Source organism: Callorhinus ursinus, unplaced genomic scaffold (assembly GCF_003265705.2).
Source record: "Callorhinus ursinus isolate GAN/ISIS: 27379988/994484 unplaced genomic scaffold, GSC_fseal_2.0 scaffold4, whole genome shotgun sequence".
Taxonomy (NCBI): domain Eukaryota; kingdom Metazoa; phylum Chordata; class Mammalia; order Carnivora; family Otariidae; genus Callorhinus; species Callorhinus ursinus.
Genome location: NW_027397066.1, coordinates 157933031 through 157953379, shown reverse-complemented (window position 1 = coordinate 157953379; position 20349 = coordinate 157933031). Strand labels below are relative to the sequence as shown.

General features: G+C 45.3%; 1 protein-coding gene across 1 annotated transcript; it reads right to left on the bottom strand.

Moving 5' to 3' along the window:
- Positions 1-8385: 8385 nt before the first annotated feature.
- On the bottom strand, positions 8386-19464 carry STC1 (stanniocalcin 1). The gene is made up of 4 exons (XM_025873817.2): positions 19140-19464; positions 16995-17137; positions 16101-16312; positions 8386-10185 (listed from the first exon to the last, which is right to left on the bottom strand). The coding sequence occupies exons 1-4, from the start codon at positions 19255-19257 to the stop codon at positions 9915-9917; spliced, it is 744 nt and encodes a 247-aa protein (XP_025729602.1). The 5' UTR covers positions 19258-19464; the 3' UTR covers positions 8386-9914.
- Positions 19465-20349: the final 885 nt, after the last annotated feature.

Genomic DNA, 20349 nt, shown 5'->3' with positions numbered 1-20349 from the left:
AGGACATTTATATACATACATATGGTGAGACCATGGTATTAATATTTGGGATGTTTTAAGGTAAAAATAAATCAGTTTTACAGCAGTAAGTGACTGATTTGTTTAAGCCTTGCTTTTCGATTTTGATTCTTTAAAATTTTATTTTTGTCTTATAAAAATAGCACATTGGAGGGAAAAAAAATAAAAGAAACCATGCTGCAAAAGACAAAGCCAAAATGGCAAGCAACTCTTTAAACAAAAACAATTACTATCAACATTTTATTATGTAACCTTCTAGCCTCATGAAATTGCACAGACTACATACATGGCTGGACCACACAGCGAGAGAAGTAGGATGGGTTTGAATTGATCGGCAAGAGATAGTCTGAAAAGCAAGAAGTGGCCAAATTAGCTAGCACTTTCTGTTATATTCAGTGTGTGCAGTGGGCATCTTCTTCTGATGTTTAAGAGTTGCCATTGATGGTTTCTAAGCAGTGGAGTGACAGAATCAGATTTCCTCCCTGCAAAGAGTCTGCTGTCCCCAAAGGAGGGAATGCATCTGGGGGCAAAGGCAGGGCATTCCTGAATGCTGAAAGAGAATTTAGGAGGCTTTTGAGAATGAGGCCTCAGTTAAGATAGTAGCAGTGTGAATGTGGATAAGTGGACAGATTAGAAAGACAATTAGAAAGAAATCTATTTGCCAAGAGGGGAAAGGGGCAAGAGTCGAAGACCACATTCAGGTGGATGGAGATGCAATTCTGTGAGTTTGGGAAGGAGGATAAGGAGGAAGTCTCACACAATGAAGGAGGTTTGGAGAATTCGGTTTTGGATATGTTACGTTTTGAGTGCCTATAGTACATCAGAGAGGAAGTATCCAGTTGGATTTGTGTTGGATATGTGGATCATTTTCAAGGGAAATACTGTTTTGGAGTTATTAACGTATAAACAGGAACTGAAATATGTGAGTAGATATAGTGCCAAAGGAGAGTACGTAGGAGGAAAAGAGAAGAAGGGTCAGCACAGAAATCTGAACAACTCCATAATCTCGGGACGGGGAAGGGGAAGTAGAGACTGAGAAGAGTTGTCATGGAGGGCCTTTTATGGAGGACAGAATGTTTATCAGTGCCAAATGGAGCAGATGAATCACATAAGATAAGGATTTTGGATTTAGCAACAGGAGATATTTTGACCTAGTTTAGAGTCATTTCAGGGAAGGTGGACACCAGATTCTAAAGAATCAAAGAGTGAATACAAGGTGAGGAAATGGAAATGAAAGCAGACATCTCTTTGAAGAAGATGGTGTGGTTACGAGAGTCGGGGAGGCAGGGAGAGGCAGCTGAAAGAAAAGACAGCACTGAGAGGAGGGAGGCATAAAGGGAGAGGGGCACCTGAAGGCCCGGGGTCTTGCATGAGGGGGAACGGGGCTGGGATCCAGACCTCAGGTGGATTCATTATTCTGAGACAGGAAGAGAGATTCTGCACCTTTCGTGGCAAGGAAATATATAAAAGGACATATGTAGATGGCTATGGTGGCGGGGAACTGAGGGACATCTCCCGTGGTGGTTTCTATTTTGTCTGTGCAGTGGGAGGCAAGATTTTCTGCTTGGGCATTATTAGTAGAGAGGTGGCTGGGTGGGACTGGAGAAGGTTTTAACCACTGCTATGGAGAGTGGAAAAGGGGGCTGAACAGGGATGGAGAAGATTCCCAGGCAGCACTGAAAGTCCTGTTAAGCTGGAAGCTGATCAATTTTAAGTCACACCAAATCTGTGCGTGGCTTTATGATCTTCTTCTCTAGCTGAGGGCTGGGATTTTTCCAGTTGAGTGTGACAGAGATTGATGGGGCAAGCTATTTGAGGGCGATGCAATTGCATGGTTGAAGTGATTAACCATGTGGAGAAGGCTGAGCAGAGAGAATGGGGACAGGACAGGTTTTGGGAGATCAGGAGAATGCAGAAAGGTCAAGGGCCTGAGGTCAGAGGAAGGTTAAGGAACTGATGTAGTGCTGATAAGTGAATAGGAGAGCCATAAAGGAAGGATGTTGCAGTCAGAGATTCTGGATTTAAGATTTCTGAATTGTACCATTGTCAGAAAAGGCTAATATTGAATACATTTTGGTATGATAATGACCAGAGTAAACCACAGCCATACTGGGGTGTGCCTCCTGATTCCAAAGTTTGGCTATGAGGTGGAGCTGAGGAAGAACTAAGACTTTGAGCACTGGATGAAGCATTCTCACGAATATTGAATTTGTCCAGACCGGTGAGGTGACTTGAGAGTGAAAAGGACCATCACGAGCCTGTTACCAATATCATCTACAAGGCGTTCCTCCCCATATCATTCCAGAGTATACTTGGCCTGGGTAACAGCGACAAAGAGAGGAGGAAAATGGGGTAGCCAGATGGCCTCTCTCAGTTCTTTGGGACTGCTGTAACAGAATTCCATGAACCGGGTGACTTATGAGCATCACAAATTTATTTCTCATAGTTCTGGAGGCTGGAAGTCCAAGATCAAGACGATGGTAGACGTGATGTCTGGTGAGGGGCCCCTTCCTGTGCGTGGATGACTTTTTCGCTGTGTGCTCCCAGGGTAGAAGGGCTGAGCAAACTCTTTCAGGTCTCTTTTATCAGGACACTAATCCCATTCATGAGGGCTCTACCCTAGTTATCTCTCAAAGTCTCCACCTCCTAATACCATCACTTTAGGGGTTAGGATTTCAGCATATGAATTTTCAGGGAGACACAAACATTCGGCACCTAACAGCCTAAGCCTCAGTCAGTCAGCAGTTTTATAGAACAATGGCAAAATCAGTCTGGAACAGCACTGGGACAAAGTGGCCTTTGGGCCCTACTCATCAGGCTTGAGATTTGGAAGAATAACTATTTGGGAAGATGGCAAGGGACAATGATTTTTGAGGAATCGGGTTTCAGATGAGAAACTGAAGGTGATATTAAAAGAGAAGGCGAAGATAGTTACCTTGGAATGGGCAGATTTTGGAAGGAGGATAGTAGTAGGAGGTTGATTCAGGGAGAAGGGGCATAAAGCATTAAAAAACATGTGGACATTCAATGAGAAAGTTATATATATTTTTTAAAGTTGATCTGATTATTTTTTAAAACTGAAATTCATCTGTATTGTATACTATTAAAGCTATTTGAAAAGAAAGAAAACGTGGATGGGAGGGGCTAGACACTGGCTAGATCTTGAGTGGTGACTTTGGATGACCAGGTATAAGGCATGAAAGGATTAGCAAGCGCCAGGCTTTTCAAATAGTCCTAGAAGTCTCCTGATGGATAGGGGATGGGGAAGGGACGAGCTCAGGCCTGTGCGGAGGGAGTGAGCCATGGCCTGGAGTGACTGTGTTTTTAGGAAATCCCAAGACAGATGAACAGGCTGTCACTGGAATTGGTTCCGAGATTTTGACCAAATGTTGGAAACCCTGATGGTCTCTGTGGGACATATACTGTATCTGGCTTACTAAAGCAGAGTATACTTGCAGTATGACTTAACTGTGCTAGAGTTGAGAATAGCGTTCTCTCCTCAACTGGAAGCCACAAATCCCTTATCACACAGTGGGAAGCAGAGATGCATTTCATTGGCAGGCAGGGGTCTGAATTAGTGAGTTCTCAGCTTAGCCTGCTGCACGCTGCCTCCAGGTATGATGTCAAGTAGCACATAGCTATTCAGTTGATTACTTATTCAATAATTGGGCTTCAGTTTTGAAAAGTGGAGTGATGTGCATTGCTCTTCAGACTTTATAGTAGAGTGGTGGGGTGGGCTTAGCCAATGCCTCACTCTGGCACTCAAGTTCTTCTTGGGGTAAGATATCAAAGGGCCATGGGGAATTCAGTTCATGGCAGAGCTTGAGTATAGGGAAGAAGAATTAGTGAATTGAGGGCTATTATGAGAATAACTGTATGACAAAATAAAGATATAAGAAGACACGATGTAGTTTGCCTTGCAGATGGTCATATTCCTTCTGTGTTCTAGCTCTTTAGTATGATGCTTTGCACAAAGTTAGCAAATATCCAAACATGTTTGTTGCTGAGTCTTTTGTTACCAGGAGAAAGTAACAGCAAGTGTAAACTTTTATCAGGAAAGAAATAGAATTATGTGGTGTTGTTATAAGCTGGCAGACTTAAAAGATACCCAAATGGCACCTGGAATTAATTTCTCTATTCACCATGGCAACATGCCCTGCATGCCCCAGCATACCCTGCTATTGCTGCTAAGGCTCAGCATTCTACTGGAGGAAAAGTCATAGATTAGTTGGTGGGTAATGGAATCCTTTCCTTTCCTTCTTCCCTCCCTCCCTCCATCCCTCCCTCCCTCCCTTCCTTCCTTCCTTCCTCTACTCACAGATGCTTAGCTCATGCTGCTTTGTGTTAAGAACCGGAACACAAGGATAACCAAGCACTTTGCAAGCACTCTGCAGTGCAGTTGGCTATAAGCTTGGCCATGCTGGGGAAAGCTTCCCAGGTGACATGGGCTTTGGCCAATGAAAAGGAGTTTGGGGAGAAGAATATTCATTAGAAGGAATGATACATGTGAAGTAATATGTGAAGGTGATGAGGCAGAAAAGATAATGGTGGGCCTAGATTTTGAGGGGCTTCCATTTGAAGCCAGGATGCTCAGTTGTCCTCTAGGCAATGGGGAGCTACCAAAGCAAGGACGTGAAATGATCATGCTTGCACTTCAGGAACATCCTTGTAGTGGCCGTGTGGAGTTTCTCGGAATGAGGAACTGACTCCGGTATATTGAAACAGCTGGGGCCTTGCCACTCAAAGCATCCATCGTGGAGCATCAACATCACCTGGGAGCATGTTAGAAATGCAGGCTCTGGGGCATCACTCAGAAGGACTGAATCATTTTAATGAGATTCCCCGGTGACTTTTATGCACAGTAAATCTGAGAAACACCGATTCAGGAGCTATGCTGGTAGCTCTTAGGGCGCTCATGCAGGTCCCCTGGGAGGGACAACCTGACCTGTTCTTTCTCTTATTCCACAGATTCGCAGACAGTTCGATGATCTTTTCAACTCCATTTTTGAAAGGCTGATAGAAATTCAAAAAATTTTAAGTATATTTCAATGATTTGAAAAATTCTATCACTTTAAGCCATGGCTTTTCAAAACATTTTAGTCATGGAATTTTTTTTCCTTTTTAAAGATTTTATTTTTTAAAGTAATCTCCACACCCACCGAGGGCCTCGAAATCACAATCCCGACAACAAGAGTCATATGCTCTGCTGACTGAGCTAGCCGGGCGGTGCATGGGCTCTTAATGTGTGAATGGCTTCAGGAGGGCACATAGGAGAATATCTTTTCTATGCTATTTCATTCCTTAAGCTTGGTGATGGGATACAGATGTTCATGTATTATAATCTGCCATTTTGGGTAGGTTGTAATATTCCATCATTCTGACGCATAAGACCTTGATTAAACAGTAATGTTTAGCGATCTACAGAAGAAGCCCAAGTGTCCCCTCAAGACTCATGTCAGGGGTGGGAGTAAAATCTAAATGATGGTGATAGTATGCATGTAAATAGTGATAGTTCCATTTGTTGAGTGAGCAATAAGTACTGTTTATGGGGGAGCTTGCTATATGCTAGACACTTTACGTGCTTTATATATAACTCATTTAATTACTCAAGACTCTAGGAGGTAGGGCCTCTTACTTATCTGTTTCATAGGGATATTTTCATAGCTGAAAAAACCCAGGTGTGAAGGTGTCTGACACTTGGCTCAAGGGCACAGAGATAGTTGGGGAATTAGGGTTTGCATTTGGATTAAGGAAATCTCAGGTCTCAGTTCTTAAACACTAAAGTGTAGTAAGCAGCCTCTCTGCATACACGGATGTTGACAGAAGACTGAGGATGGAGGCTCAGAATGAAATCAATGTATTCTTTATCCTGGGCCTGGTCAGAGAAAAGCAAATTCAACATAGTTTTGGCCTCAAAGCGACAACTTTTAAGTATTTGTTAGCTGTCCTGGGCCCCTCCGAACTTGGGAAAATGCAGTCTGGAGGCTATTGAGAAAAATGTCCCCATTTGAATTAACAATGTAGAGAAAATCCACCAGTTAAAAAAGAACCCCAAACTATGTAAGAACTCTCCTTAAAAAACTACACCCCATTAGCCCTCCCTCGCTTTTCTATGACTGAACTTATAACCGTCCTTCGAGACTCAGATAAATGTCATTCTGCTGTGAATCCTCTCCCCGCTTTTTCGAGATGGGAAGTTCCCTCCTTTTGCTCTCATTCCCTTTCCTGGGTGGTAATAGCTGCCACTTAGTGAGCAATCCAGTGTATTGGACATGTAAGCACTTCACTTATTTTAAGAGCCCTGTGGATAGTTACCACTACCCTCTGCATCTCGAGATTAAGTCATCTGACATCATGCAGTTAATAAGTAGCAGAGCCAGATCTCAAATCCCTCAAGTCCAACCCCAGAGCCGGATCCTCATCACCACAGAACCATCTGCCTCTCTTGTCACACTGATTTGAGTGTCTTTTTTCCCCCTCTCCTGAACTCCTTCTAAATCACGCATTTAGGTTATCAAGGATATCCTGCGTCTGGGTGCTTTTGCAGTGCTAGGACCACATCGGTGACTGAACATGGGTGCTTCCGGTCTGAGCACAGGGTGGAGGGCAAGGTCTGCTAGAAAGTGAGAACAGTGTAAGTAAAGGCCTGGAAGGGAAAGAGAGCACAGGCCCTTAGCAGAACTGCTGTGCTGCTGGAGCGTGGAGTTCACTGCTTGGGAGGAAAGGTAGGTCTTGAGGCCGGCGAGCCGAGTGGTGTCCCGGCCATACAGCTTCTTTGAAGTCTGTGAGGAGTTTGGCTTGAGATTTTATTGTGAGGGTAACGGGAGCCACCAAATGGTCTTGAAAGGAAATTTGGAAAGTGTTGGCTTAAACTACATTCGTTTGCATGTTGGCACTTAATCTGTGACTTTAAAGAAATTAATCAGCCGTTAACTTCATATTCAGAAAGTCTCATTCAAGAAGTTTTCAAAGAATAACAATGAAAGACATTGGGGAGAAAAAAGCCAATAAAATGTAACACTTTATTTTTATTATTATTATTATTTTTTTTATCTTAGAAGGAATTCACCAAAGGCTTCATATTATGCTATGGCATCTTTAATTATAAAAATAAGCAAATAAAATAACTTGCATCTGTCATTACCATGATATGTTTCATAACCTTTATATGCACATGGAGCTTAAAAATGTAATTTAACAATAAATAATGACATATACCAGATATGCTCACTGTTTATTCCAGTACTCAGCCAAAAACCTAAATATCATTTAAATTATAAATACATAATGCAAATATAATGGCACAAAAATGTCTAAAGTGCAACCAAATCACAATAGAAGAATCATGCAAACTGGTCTAGGTCAGCCCCCGAATCACTCTGTGCAGCAAACACAAGACGAAGCTTTGGAAGTTTAAGGGGGAGTTTGGAGGGAGTGGGATGGGATGGGGAAAAGAGAAGCAAAAAACTAGCAACATCGTGAGAACTGCTTCTTTCCATATGTGTAGATATATGTATTACAGATACATATAGAAGTATCATTGGGGGGAGAAAAGGGGGGTACCACGGTTTGAAGAGGTCACAGCAAAAAGAGAGAATCTACTGGGACTGAAGTAAGAGAGAATTTCGCTAGGAATACTTGTGAACTACTTGTTGCATTGGGGTCCTGGCCTCATGGGTTTGCGAAACGGACACGACACACAAACTTGAGTAGCTTTTCTGGTTCGGAGAAGTCAGCCTTGCCTGGGGGTGGGGGGCCGGGGCCGGAAGGGCGGGGAGTGGAGAGTCAACTTAGCGTATGGTCTACCTGATTTCCAAGAGGCTAAGGCAGTGTCCATATGTTTGGGGACCTGGGGATGGGACAGTTCTGAGTATAAAAATGCTCTTAACAATCTGATGTCAGCACGCTTCGAGGCGGTGTGGGGACAAAGGCAGCGGTGCGTGTACCACTGCTGCTGGGTCTGCTGCGATTGCTCTTGGTCCTTGAGCAGCACATTACTGCTTTTAAAGGCTTTATGGTAAAGTTGTATTGCTTTTCATTTTTTTCTGGAGATGTGCCCTCCCTCCTCCCACCAGGATCCCTATCACTCGGTTTGGTCAAATCTTGAGTTTAACCTAGTGAGAGTCAAGCACCAATAGTTTCTACCTAAGCGAGTTTGGAGTGGCCCCTACAGTCCTACCCCTCCTCCCTCCTCCTCCCTCGACATTGACCTTTGGTGGGCAGTGACGCTCTTAAGGGACTGTTGGGTTCAAGGACGGTGACCCTGAGAAACTACTGTTGTTCATAGATAGGTTAATCATTTGGCTTTGGTGGTTGCCATCTTGTAAACATCACGGCAGAAATAATCAAACCACCAGCTCTGTTTCCCTCTTTCTTTCTTTTTTCTTTTTTTTCCTTTTTCCTTTTTTTTTGTTTTTTGTCTTTTTTTGTCTTTTTTTTTTTTTTTTGTCTTTTTTTTTGTTTTTGTGATCCTACAGAGATAGCCCAGCTGCCAGGACTACTTTGGCAGGCAGTGTGCTACAGGACAAAAATGTAAGAGGAGTCTATTAAGGCTGGACAGCCCAGGGTTCTTTATACCCCCTCAGCCCCAAGTCCCCGGAACTGAAGACCCAAAGGCTGACTGACTCGTTCCTGACTGACTTAAGGGAAAGTCCCCCACGCCATCATCGGTTCACCGATGAAAGGTGGTGGGCGAGTCAGGAACTGCCACTTCCCAAGATAGAGTAGGCCTTATCACACTCACTGTAAGTGGTCCAAGCCCAAAGGGATGCTCTTTTGGGTTCCTGTGATTCCCGGATGGATGTGACAGAGCCGTTTCAGGAGAGATCGAAGTCAAGAGTAGCCTCTGAGTTGAGGTGGGCTGGGAGATTTAACATTTTACCCGGGGTCCTTCAGACAAACCTGTTGGTTTTTCCTATCTCATACAGGCCCATCTTAAGTTTTGATGTTGAATAAAACTACTTCTACCCCCTTAGTTATAAAAAAGGCCACAAGGAGCATTTATGTGGATATCTGGAAGTGAGATAGTTAATTCCATTCCCAGGAAAAGAAAAATAAAGCTAAGTTACAAAACTAAATCTATATGCAATAAAGTTATTATATACTGCTTTGTTTAAGCAGAGTCCTCTGGAATTTATGTACAGTACATTAGTTTTCAGCTATTTATATTCCACAGTTAGACCTTAAGATTCTCTGGTTTTAAGACAATTGTTAAAGATACTTTTAAAGCTCTGAGCAGTTACAGTACATAAAGATGTTAGCTTTTTGTTTTTCATTAGATGCAAGAAGATGCAGGCTCAAAGCCCGGTTGAAGAGCCAGGGTTGAGCAATTTGGTAAATGTGTTGGAAAGGAAATTACACACTGGAGGATCAAGACTGTAAGACACTAGCTCATGAGAGATCAAGAATTCAAACACGACATTCATATTCGTCCATGGCCAGCACAGATTCATCACACGAATTCCATTGAACACCTTTATGGGCATTTAAGACATGCATTTAAATTAAGTCGCTTCTCATCAGCTAACTCTACTGGGGCAACCATCTTAAAAGGGCCCCACAGCTTCCAATGACAATGACTGGGCCTTACGCGAATGCTTTGTGTTTGAGAGGAGTCTGAGGGGACCTGGGGAAGGAACGTGATAAAAGAGGGTATTTTCTCCTGCCGAGAGGCAGAAAGATCACACATATTCTGTCTGTGGGAATGCTGCCATTGCAGAATGTTGGGATATTGATTACAGAAGCCTCGTTTCATGCAATTTTCTGGAAGGGGAATAGAAAATAGGAACTACCTAAAAAAAAAAAAAAATCAAACCAGGCACAGTACACTCAAAGTCGGTGTGTGAACACCTTTAAAATGATGCTAGTCTGGCGAGGCTGTGAATACCTCTCCCTGCTTATGCACTCTCATGGGAAGTGCGTTTGATGTGGGAGGGAGAGGCCGCCTCACCTCGGAGGTTCCTGAGGAGGACTTTCAGCTTCTGTGGCTCGCTGGTGCGCCTCCTGTTGAAGTCAGCTCGTGGGTGTGTTTGGGCACAGTGATCCGTCTGCAGGATGTGAAAGAGGCTGGCCATGTTGGGCCCAATTTTCTCCATCAGGCTGTCTCTGATGGTGCTCACCGTGTCTTCGTCACATTCCAGGAGGCTTCGGACAAGCCTATTATAGTATCTGCATTGAGGAAAGAGAGCACATGCAACAGTCAATCAGGGAGGGCAAGGCAAGACCTGGCCTTTCATCTGGGCTGCAGCCGACACCCATCCCCACTGGCCCAACCGTGCAAATCCAGATGGTTCATCAGCTGAAGGTGGCTTTCGGCTCTAACTTTTATGCAACGCTTCCTAGGGTGCCACGGGATGCGAGACAGCTCTCGCGTTTAATGCTCAGGAGACTTGGGTCACACTGTGAAGAATCGGCTGCCAACAATGTCTAACAGTTTTAGAAACACACAATCGTATAGCTGGAGGGGATCTCAGAGATCATTCAGTGGCTATATATCATCATCTCATTTTATAAAGAAGAAACGAAGGTGGGAGAACTGCAGTGACTTGTCTAAGGTCGTGTGAAGGGTTAGTGGTAGAAGCAGGACTTAGTCAAATATGTAATGAAGTGAGCCCAGCCCTGGTGAGACTGTTAGATGAACAGTCACTCACATGCATTTGCCGGTATTTTGATGCATCTTTGCAGTCCGCCTTTTGCTCGGTGGTGTGTGTGCAGGTGTACGGGCACACGAAGGTTTTGGACTAAACTTGTATTTTTAAAGGAGGCCACTGCCTTCAGTGTCTCGTGCATTTTTTTCTCTTCGATTTAACTTCCCTACCATACGCTCAGCTAGCCTTGCTAATGGCCATTGACCGATCCCATTCTCAGTCTTCTTTCCAAGGGACATTGTAGTCAGAAGGCCAGATGCCAGGCAATGAGGACCCTGAAATGGAGGGACTGGGGGTCCCTGATGGTTTCTGCTTCAATCATTCCAAAGTCTTCCCCGACTGCTCTAGCTTTTGCTGGCCTCTTCCTTTTTTGAGCATTTTATGGACACGTGGTTAGCATCACACAGGTCAGCATTCCCTGCCCGACTGTTAACTACTGACGGCAGGATTTGTGTCCTTGTTCTTCGTAACCCTCACGTGCCGGCGTCCTAGTTGCTTGCTCACTGTCCATTTGGTGATTTATGTTGTGGTCACGGAGGAAATGGGGAGTTTGAGAAATTCTAATTCTCTCCAATAAGTCAGGATTTCAGAAAGAGAAATTAGAGGTAGGTGTGGTTGAGTCTTACCAAAAAAAACCTTGCGTTTGGTATCAATCACCTTCGTCTGAGGTGCAAGTTCTTTAGGCAAACGGAACGCTGTGGCTAAGTGTTATGGCTCAGACACAGACTGATACTGACAGCGTATGAATTCCTTGTCCTGCTCATCGGGGAGACAGTTCAGGTAATTTTCCAATTTGAGGTGACACTTGTCAAAACCCATTAGCTCTCTGTTCACTAATAAGAGACTCTCCCAATGACAGTGACCTACAGTATTGATGTGGAGAGACTCTTTCCCCAGAGGAGCTTGCAGGTCGCTGGGGCCACAAGATCTTCCATGAAAAGAAACCTGTTTATTTTTAACTCACCTCACAGAGCACAGGATCAAACATCCTTCCAGAATAACTTAACCCCCCAGAGAGGTCCTTTCAAGGATGTACGGTAAACAGAGTGGAACACGGGTAATGAAGCAGAGCGGTCACCCTCCTGCGAGTGAGCAGAATGAAGCTGGGGGCCCCAAGCGAAGTGCCGTTGTCTGGGTCTCGGACAGAGTCCTGGCTCTACCCCTCCCCCGAGGGAGGATTATATCCAGCTGTTGTTAAAATTGGGATTCTCTGGCACAGAAACACATTTTCCAACTCTTTGGAATTATAAAGCACATGAGTCAAAGCAGATCTCACTTGGATGGGGAAATGGGGAGAAAAATGGTTTTGGAAAAACTGAGAATAAACTACTTTGTACCAACAGCTTCAGATACCTACACACCCACATAGATCCCCAGGCACCTCTTTACTCTTGGGCTCTCCGAGGACATGGGTCCCCTTGATCTCTGCGTCTGTTTTACAGGGTGATTAGATCTTACAGAATAAGGTTTCTGATCTCCCACCCTCCTGACCCCCAACCAGGACTTTATAACTTAGAAGTTAAACCCTTCCATTTGTAGAAAGAACTGTCCATAACCGATGGCCCTCCCCTGCCCCCAGGGGACTGAACTGCAGAAGATGGTCTCTCCTTAGCTCAACGTTGAAAGCTCTTGCCTGGATGATGAAGTCTTAACACCAGTAAGGAAACTAAGCCTCGCCTCTTTAAGGCCACATGTGTCCCTTGGGCCCCACTCTCCCTCTCTGAGGGCTTCTGTCTTTCCTGTTGCTTTCTCTGCTTGCCCAGATAGGACATCTGTTCTTGGTGTTTCTCCACGATGGCCTTGCCAGCCCGACCACCCGTAGTGACTGTCCCCAAATCTACCCTTAGCTTCTCTAGTGGAGCTTTGTGAACCCAACAAGGGCAGGCTAAGAGTGCTCGTTGGAATAGAAGATATCCATGGCTCCATTAGCAGCTCCTCCAAGTCTGGGAAACCTGTCAACCTGTCCGGCCGCCTTGATGTCCACATCATTGGCCAGAGTGAGCGACAGTTTAATACCGCGCCTCTCCATTAAGGGCTGGAATACTCAGGAAGGGCGCTGACCTCTGGGATTGTGTGGATTAATGAGACAGACCTTTCCTATCTAGAAGTCACCAAGTGAGATTATTTAAGAGAGTGCATCTCCAGCAGAAGTTGACTTGGCAATTGTCACATATTTAATCGAGGCACCATCTTGTACCAACCGTTCATGTCACTATAGCTGTTGGTAAGATGTGCCTTCTCTTTGAGAAGAGAATGTACACAAATGCAATTGTTGATCACCACGGGGCACATTTACTCAATTCTCCTTGGTATTCTATTTTTTTTTTTTTCTATTTTTATTCTGCTTGGATTGTGGATATTTCCTATAGGTTCTACTGGTTGCCATTTTTGAAGTAAGAATCAAATGGCGTGGCTCAAGGCCACGTGCGTTCTAGGCCCAGCTCTGTCATTCACTAGCTGGGTGATCTGTAGTGGGGCACTTTCCTCTCCGGGCCTCTGTTCTTTAAATCAGCACAATGAGGTATTTAGTCTAGATAACCTCTGTAATCATCTACAGCTGTGACATTCTGTGTTTCTAGGGATTTGATATATAAATTCCTTCTTAATTTAACAAAGATGGTGCAGGTCTGCTTGAGGACCATCTTCTGCAGGAAGACTTAGAACTAGTTAAGGAGATTCCTTTCTTCACCTTTATAGGGGATGGCGGGATGTGCTGCAGGGACTTGGCGGGCTAAGGGTTCTGATTACCCGGACTGAAAGGATTTTTAAAGCATGTTTCTTTTTCCCACTTTGAAAATTCCCTCACAGACTTTTTTTTTTTCTTGGTAAAGAATAAGATCAGATATTCTCCATAGCTACTGTTTCAGCCATGCTTACCCAAATACACACATACTGCCTAGGAACGTTCTGTGTGAGGGTTTATAAATAGTCCTTTGTTTCCCTTGATCAATATTATTCTTCTGTTTCCTGTTCCCTATCCATGCCCTAGAGAGCTGGAAGCTTCGTCAGTTTTCCCACTCTGGATCTGGATTGGTCTGCTTTCTTCCCAAGCTTCACACTGCTCAGCTTGCCTGATCAATTTGCCTGCTCTCCCTCAGGGTTGAGAGAGCAGTTTGTAAATTCAGCCAGGGGGGGACATCCAGCTCTCCTTTCTCTTCTGAGTGTGTTTCTCTCATGGAAAACATCCCTGTTCTGGCTCCTGGTCCAGTCACAGGCTTTTGGATTCTCCCAGGCCCAAATCTCATGCTAGATAAGTCACAGGAAGGTGGAATGAACCTGTAACTACTTCCCTTCACAATTCCGTGCCAACTGGCACAACTTCGTGTGTATCTGTGGTGGGGCAGAGGCTGGGAAAGCAGGATGTTTCAGGAGAGTGAGGAGCTTAAATAGAGCAAATCAAGCCCAGCAGGGAACCGGAAATCTCTACAGTTCTGAGCAGGAATAATATTAGCCAGTTGAAGTGAAATAATTGAAGAAAGAGCTGCATGGAAGATTCTGGTCTTCAAGGGATGGCCACTTTCCCCCACTTTCCTAATAAGTGTGATTTCCCTGTGATGGAAAAGGGAGATGACAAGACTCCTTGTGACCATTTGCTAAAGGTGGTAAAAAGGAGACCCCCCCCCTTTGAAAGGAATAGTGGCCTGGATTAACAAGTCCTATTACTAGTGTCTTCTTAGATATTTAGGATCACCAGTCCAGAATCTGTATCATATCACCAGTCCAGAATCTATATCATATCAAGACCTCTCCCTTCATAATGGAAGATATGACCTCAGTTGAAATAGAGAGGTTCATATTGCCTCCAAATTGGTTATTTGCTATAAGTCACAAATTGTCACAGGATCCTTAAAGATCTAGACTTATAATAATGGTGTTGCCACCATACCCCTGCCCCCCAGTTACTACCACACAAATACATATTTTTTCCTTAGCCCCTGTCTACTAAGAATCCTACTAAGAATCCTTTTTTTTTTTTTTTCCTTATGGTGAAGGGAGTCTCCAACAATTAGCCAGGGTTGGGTTTTCTGTTTTTTTTTTTTTTTTTTTTTCCTCTTCAAGTGTAACCAGATTCTTCTTAGGAGAATTTTAAGAACAAGGTCAATATAAAGAGATAGGCCATTTGAGATACATGCTGGATTTGATTTTCTTATTCTGAGGAAATCAGTTAGGACCCATTGTCACTTCCAAGTACTGAACCAACAAATTTATAAATTGACATGAGGTTCTGAAGAGCACCTAATGTGTAGGTAAGTGTGGATCAGAAATTTTACAAAGTTTTAATGTCACGGGCATTTCCCTAAGGGAGAGCTACTTTTCCTGTCTTCCAGTTGCACATCTGTGCCTGACTCAATCACTGGTCAGCCCCGGGAGGAGTAGGCTGTTGCCACTGTTGGAAGAAGGGTGGCAGCACCTGGTAGGACATTAACCAGGGAAGCCTGTATTAGCTCTCAGGTGGTCGGGTAACATGCAATAGGACTGATCTTTGTCAGTCAGTGCGGATTTGTCCGGAGAGTCAAAGGATCCTAGCGCGTCAGGACTGGGAGGCAAGTTTTAGGCTGCGGGGCATCACAGTAGGCTGAACTTGTCCTGCCTCCACTGTCCCTGTCATACCTCCACCCCAGCCCCATGGACACCTCTCTTAACTTCATCACAGATGGGGGGAAGCCCAGGTCTTGCTGGGAAACCTTGTAGGCCGTGGAATGAGATGTCAGCCCTCTCCTGGCTGGCAAAGACCGTAGCCAGAGGCACAGAGAGGCCAGTGCTCAGGTATGACCAGTTCAGTGGCTTTGGGTCATGTGAGAATGTGACTGAGCAGTCACCAGAACACCATTCTGGGAAATCTTGGATTAGAGAAAGGAAGAACACAGGACTGGGAGGGAACACGGGAGTCATCTTGTCCAGCCATTTCACTTTTCACAAAGGAAATCCGAGTCCCAGGGAAGTGACATGGCTTACTCTGGGTCACCTACTGAAATACCTGCTTGGGCTTGGGACCGACTCAGAACACATGCAGATTTAAAAGTCTGCATTATGACATTTGACCAGGGTTTTAATAATGGCCAATTGTGCCGTGCATAGCCGTAATTTCAGCCAAATTTGAGGTCTCACAATCTTGTTTCCATAAACTTCCCAATTCCCTTCATGCTTATGGTGAGAAATGACAATGAAAATGCACCCAAGGATGCTGCAGATGAAGCTTTCTATTAGCTGCATGGAAAGACTTTTTCTATAACAGAAAAAAAAAAAAAATCCAGGCTGCTTAAGCTGTCACAACCAATCACAAACATATTTTTTTTCCTGCAAAAGCTGGGAAGGCTGCAAGCTAAAATAAGATCATGACTGTGGCAATTAACCCCCTTCTGTGTCTGGCTCTGTCAAAGCCCCGCCTCCCCCCCTCCCCCCACACCATTGCAGAAAAGCGGACTCATTCTGTACCTGTTGGAGAAGTGATTGGGGAGCTGGACGACCTCGGTGATGGCTTCGGGGTTCCGCTTGGCGACGCTGCACACGTTCAGCTTGCTGTAGCACTCCTCTTGCACCTCAGCAATCATCCTCTGAAAAGTGGAGCACCTCCGAATGGCAAGGAAGACCTTGGAGGTGACCCCATTGGCGATGCACTTTAAGCTCTCTTTGACAAATGCTTTTCCCTGTCAGGCAAGGGGTAAGGGGGAGAAGCTTTAGCTCGAGCTGACCAGAGAGGACATGTGGAACTTAAGGGGGCTTGCCTTGGCACTGTCTCATGGCCATCTTCGTGTCCTCGCAGTGAGAAAATTGTACGCCGCGGCCAGGATAAAAAAAATGTCCCCACTCTCTTTGTCTACCTTCAGAATTGAGCTCCGCAGAAATAACGAGACAGGGGGAAAAAAAGAGATGAACCATAATCCAGCACCCCGCAGCTTAAAAATAGCTGTGAAATGGCTTTGTCTTCTTGGGATTGAGACTTCGATAACTCACAAGCTAGTATGCTAGGTCATACAGTGAGAAGAACTTCTTTGTTCGAAGTACGTTTTTATTTCTTCTTGAAGAGGTAAAGATTTCCTGCTCATCACCCCTCCCTTATAAGACAGCCTCTGTCAGTATGGTACATTTGTGCGTTAGAATGGGTGGGGAGTGTCCTGTAAAACCGACTTTCTGGCCAAAATTGCGTGTGTGCGCATGTGTGCCCCTGCGTGTGTGTGCGTGCACACACCGGAGCTGAGAATTTACGCTGAGGAGGCTGAGAAGCAGAGCAGCTTCCCTACAAGACTGGCTCCTAAGAACAATAGTCTAACAGGGCATTAAAGACAAGCAGCCCGTGGGAGGCATGGGTCAAGGTCAAGGTCTTATTACCTGAGTGTCAAATTTAGCAGCGCTGTACAAGAAGGATTTACAGATGTCGTACATCCCATCTGTGTCACAGGTGGAGTTTTCCAGGCATGCAAAAGCCCCACAGCCAACCTGCAGAGCACTGTTGAGGCAGCGAACCACTTCAGCTGAAAGAGACAAATCCACCCAGTCTGGGTCAAATGGTGACGGTGATTCATCGGGGTCAAGGTGGCAAGATTCAAGGACAAGGAGTCAGAAGAGCATATCTTAGATGTCTGCCATGGGGCCAGTAGAGGGACCCGTTCAGAGGGGGTAGGAGTGGAAAGAGTGGGGCAGGCAGATCTTTTGGCTTATAAGAGCAAGAGCACATGGAAGGAGAGGGAGGGCGTGAGTTTTCCCTCTTGGTCTCACCATTACATACAATGTTGGTGGCTGGAGAAGTAAGGCCAGAATCTGCGGAATGCAAGTGCTTGAAGAAGCTCTGTAGCATCAAAGGGCATCCCTTAGAGCCCGAAAGCATAGGAAGACAGGAGGCGATGGCTGATGGCTGGTGGGCAGGTTTAGGAAGTGGAAGGGCCAGGGAGTCCATTTGGCTTCCGAAAATGCACTCCAGAGTAATAAGAATGGAATTTTAGCCTAAATGGCAGAGAAGAATTTGCCAGGAGTTCATCTGGAGACCCTTCCGATTTAGGGCTTTTAACTTACCTTCCCATTGGCAGAAAGGGATCTGGTCCATTCATGTTTCATCCCAACCCCCACCATAGGTCAGTGCTTAGAGGTATGCATAATCTCTCTTATATTAAAAGCCATTTCTTTTTTAAAAGAGAAACACAGGTGTGGAATAACAAGGCCAAGGCACCCCTTGTGCAAGACTGGAAGAAAAACCGCAAAGAACTTGCATGAGGCTTTCTACATTCTGGATAAGATCTCCCATAAAAGTAATTTCTCTCCTTCAGAAGGGGGGTGTTCTGGCAAGCAGCTCGGCAAGAAATGATCTGCAGCCTTCATACCATAGGATTCTCCTCTGAGATCAAAAGCGTGGTTCAGTTAGGCTTCCCCTCCCCCTCCCACCACCCGCAGCCTCTGGGATGTTACAAGTCATTTCCCTAATTATATATTTCCACGGGTTCAAATTATAACTTTGCTTTAAGCAGTTTTAATATGCATTAGGGTTGCTATTGTTTTAGGCAAGCTCGAATTGTGAATCACTGCATTTCTATAGCAACTAAGTACAAAAGGAAGTGAAGCAAAGCCCTCCTCTAGGCAGGGACCTGTGCTCTTCGCAGGGGAGGGTTGTCTGCAGCATTTGGACACCTGCGATCTCATCTTGGCTGACAGTTGGGGGGGTGGGGGCAGCAATGTTAGAGGAGCAAGCCGGACAAGTGAAGTCAAAAGGCAGAGGTGTTAGTACCGGCTTCCTAGGGACTCTTGTCCTCTAGAGGCCAAGATAATACACAATTAACTGCTCCGGGAGTCAGAACCAGAGTGACACCTTCCCCTTGAAGAAACTGCTGCTACGTTTCACAAATACTCTTTTTTGAGGGTCCCTCTGGCCTGGGGCTGCATGGGCAGCCGAATGAAGCATGAGGAAGCTGGGAGGAGGAGAAAGAGCAGTGTCAGGGGTGGGATGTGTAAGGTTTTCTCTGCATCTGCCTGGGATTTGTCAGACTTGAGGGCTACGGTTCCGTCCATCTGTCTGCAGAGGGAGCTTTCTGTGTGCTCTCTGAAGGGTCAGGGAAGTCCAGTTATGGGGTCTTAAGGGTGAAGGAAGGGGAGCAGCATCTGACAAATCATGTCTCACCTTAAGATCAGCTTCAGCTTCTGGAAAGTATAGAGAGCGCTTTGAAGCATGCCAACGTTCAAGCCTTTCCCCCCCCCCCCTCCCCCCCCCCCCCCAAGAGGGTACGTGCCAGATTTCAGGCAATCAGGCTAGGCTTATGCAATGAAATACCCTCAGCAGAGCGCCCAGCTTCTTCGTTAGTTGCATGCAATTTATTAAACAAAGGAGCTCCACTTCCTAAGGCTATTGGATTACACTGGCAGTTTATTGCCATCAGGCATGAAGCACATTTATTATCAAGATCAGCCGTCATAGACACAGTTGCAAAAGCGAGAGGCAAATGAGGACAGCTCTTTGGGGGAGAAACCGGTCCTGGGTTTGCCGCTTACCTGAGTTCTGAGCTGCCACCCGGGATTTCCTGGGGCTCACAGAATCATTCTGCTCCGCCTCATGGGTTGCAGAAGCACTGATCACCAGCACCAGAAGCACTGCTGAGTTTTGGAGCATTCTCTGAGAAGTTTCCGCTAAGTTGTTGGGTTTTTTTTTTTTTCCTCCCCCCCTTTCCTCTTTCCCTCTCCCGGCTTGAGTGAAGATGTGGATCTGGATACACTGAGAGCCTAGGTGAGGATTTGATGAGGGTTTTTTGTTGCTGCTGATGCTGCTCCTGCTGACGCTTTTGCCGCTCCTGCTGCAGTGGCTGTTTCTTGCACCTCTGGCTTTTGCAAACTGGGGGCCCAAGAGCTGCACCCAGGGATTTTATAGCCGTTCTTATCGGTCCTTAGGATCAGGGACCAATCAGGTCCCTCAACTGGTCTGGCTAGCCAATCGGAGGGCACGCTCATTGGGCTGGAGCTGTTTGACTTCTTAGAAATATTTTCCAGCAAATTAAAAGTACCTGCTGCCAATGTTTTACATGTGTGTATGACAGTGTGTGCATGGACGTGTGAAAAGCTATTTTCACTGAATTAAGGGATGACTGTGTATTGATTGAACTAAAGAAAAATCATATGAAAATCTCAACAAGGTGCTTTGGGAGATCCATCTTTTTTTTTTTTTTAATGAGCTACTGGCGTGGGGAGGGGGTGGTGGCCGGGGAGCAGCATCGGCAGGATGGGGAATGTGGTCTCTTTGGATTCTAATTTAACCTCTTTATAGCAGTTTTGGTCTGATTTTTCCAGCATACTGTCTGTGTTGTAAGTTACATGCACAGCACTGTCCCCATCTCGTTGATACATACATATGGGTCTGGGATGCACTCTGGTTGCATCTGGGCATCCAGAGTTCTCACTCACATATATGAGCCCCTGAGGAGGGACATATGTGAGTGGAAGGGCCCTGATGGACTGGCGTAGGACGGCTCTGAGCTGTGGCCCCAATTCCTCTACTGACCTTCTCTATGACTGTGGTTAAGTCCTTTTACCTTGTTCTGCCTCCATTTTCAGATCTGAGAAATGCCCACGTTGGAGTCTAGAATTACTTACATCTCTAAAACTATGATTCTCCAGTAACACAAATTAACCTCGAGTCCATCTTTTTAGTCACCGGCAAGATTGCAAACTCCAGGAGTGTTTAGCTACCATAGGTACACACATGCACACC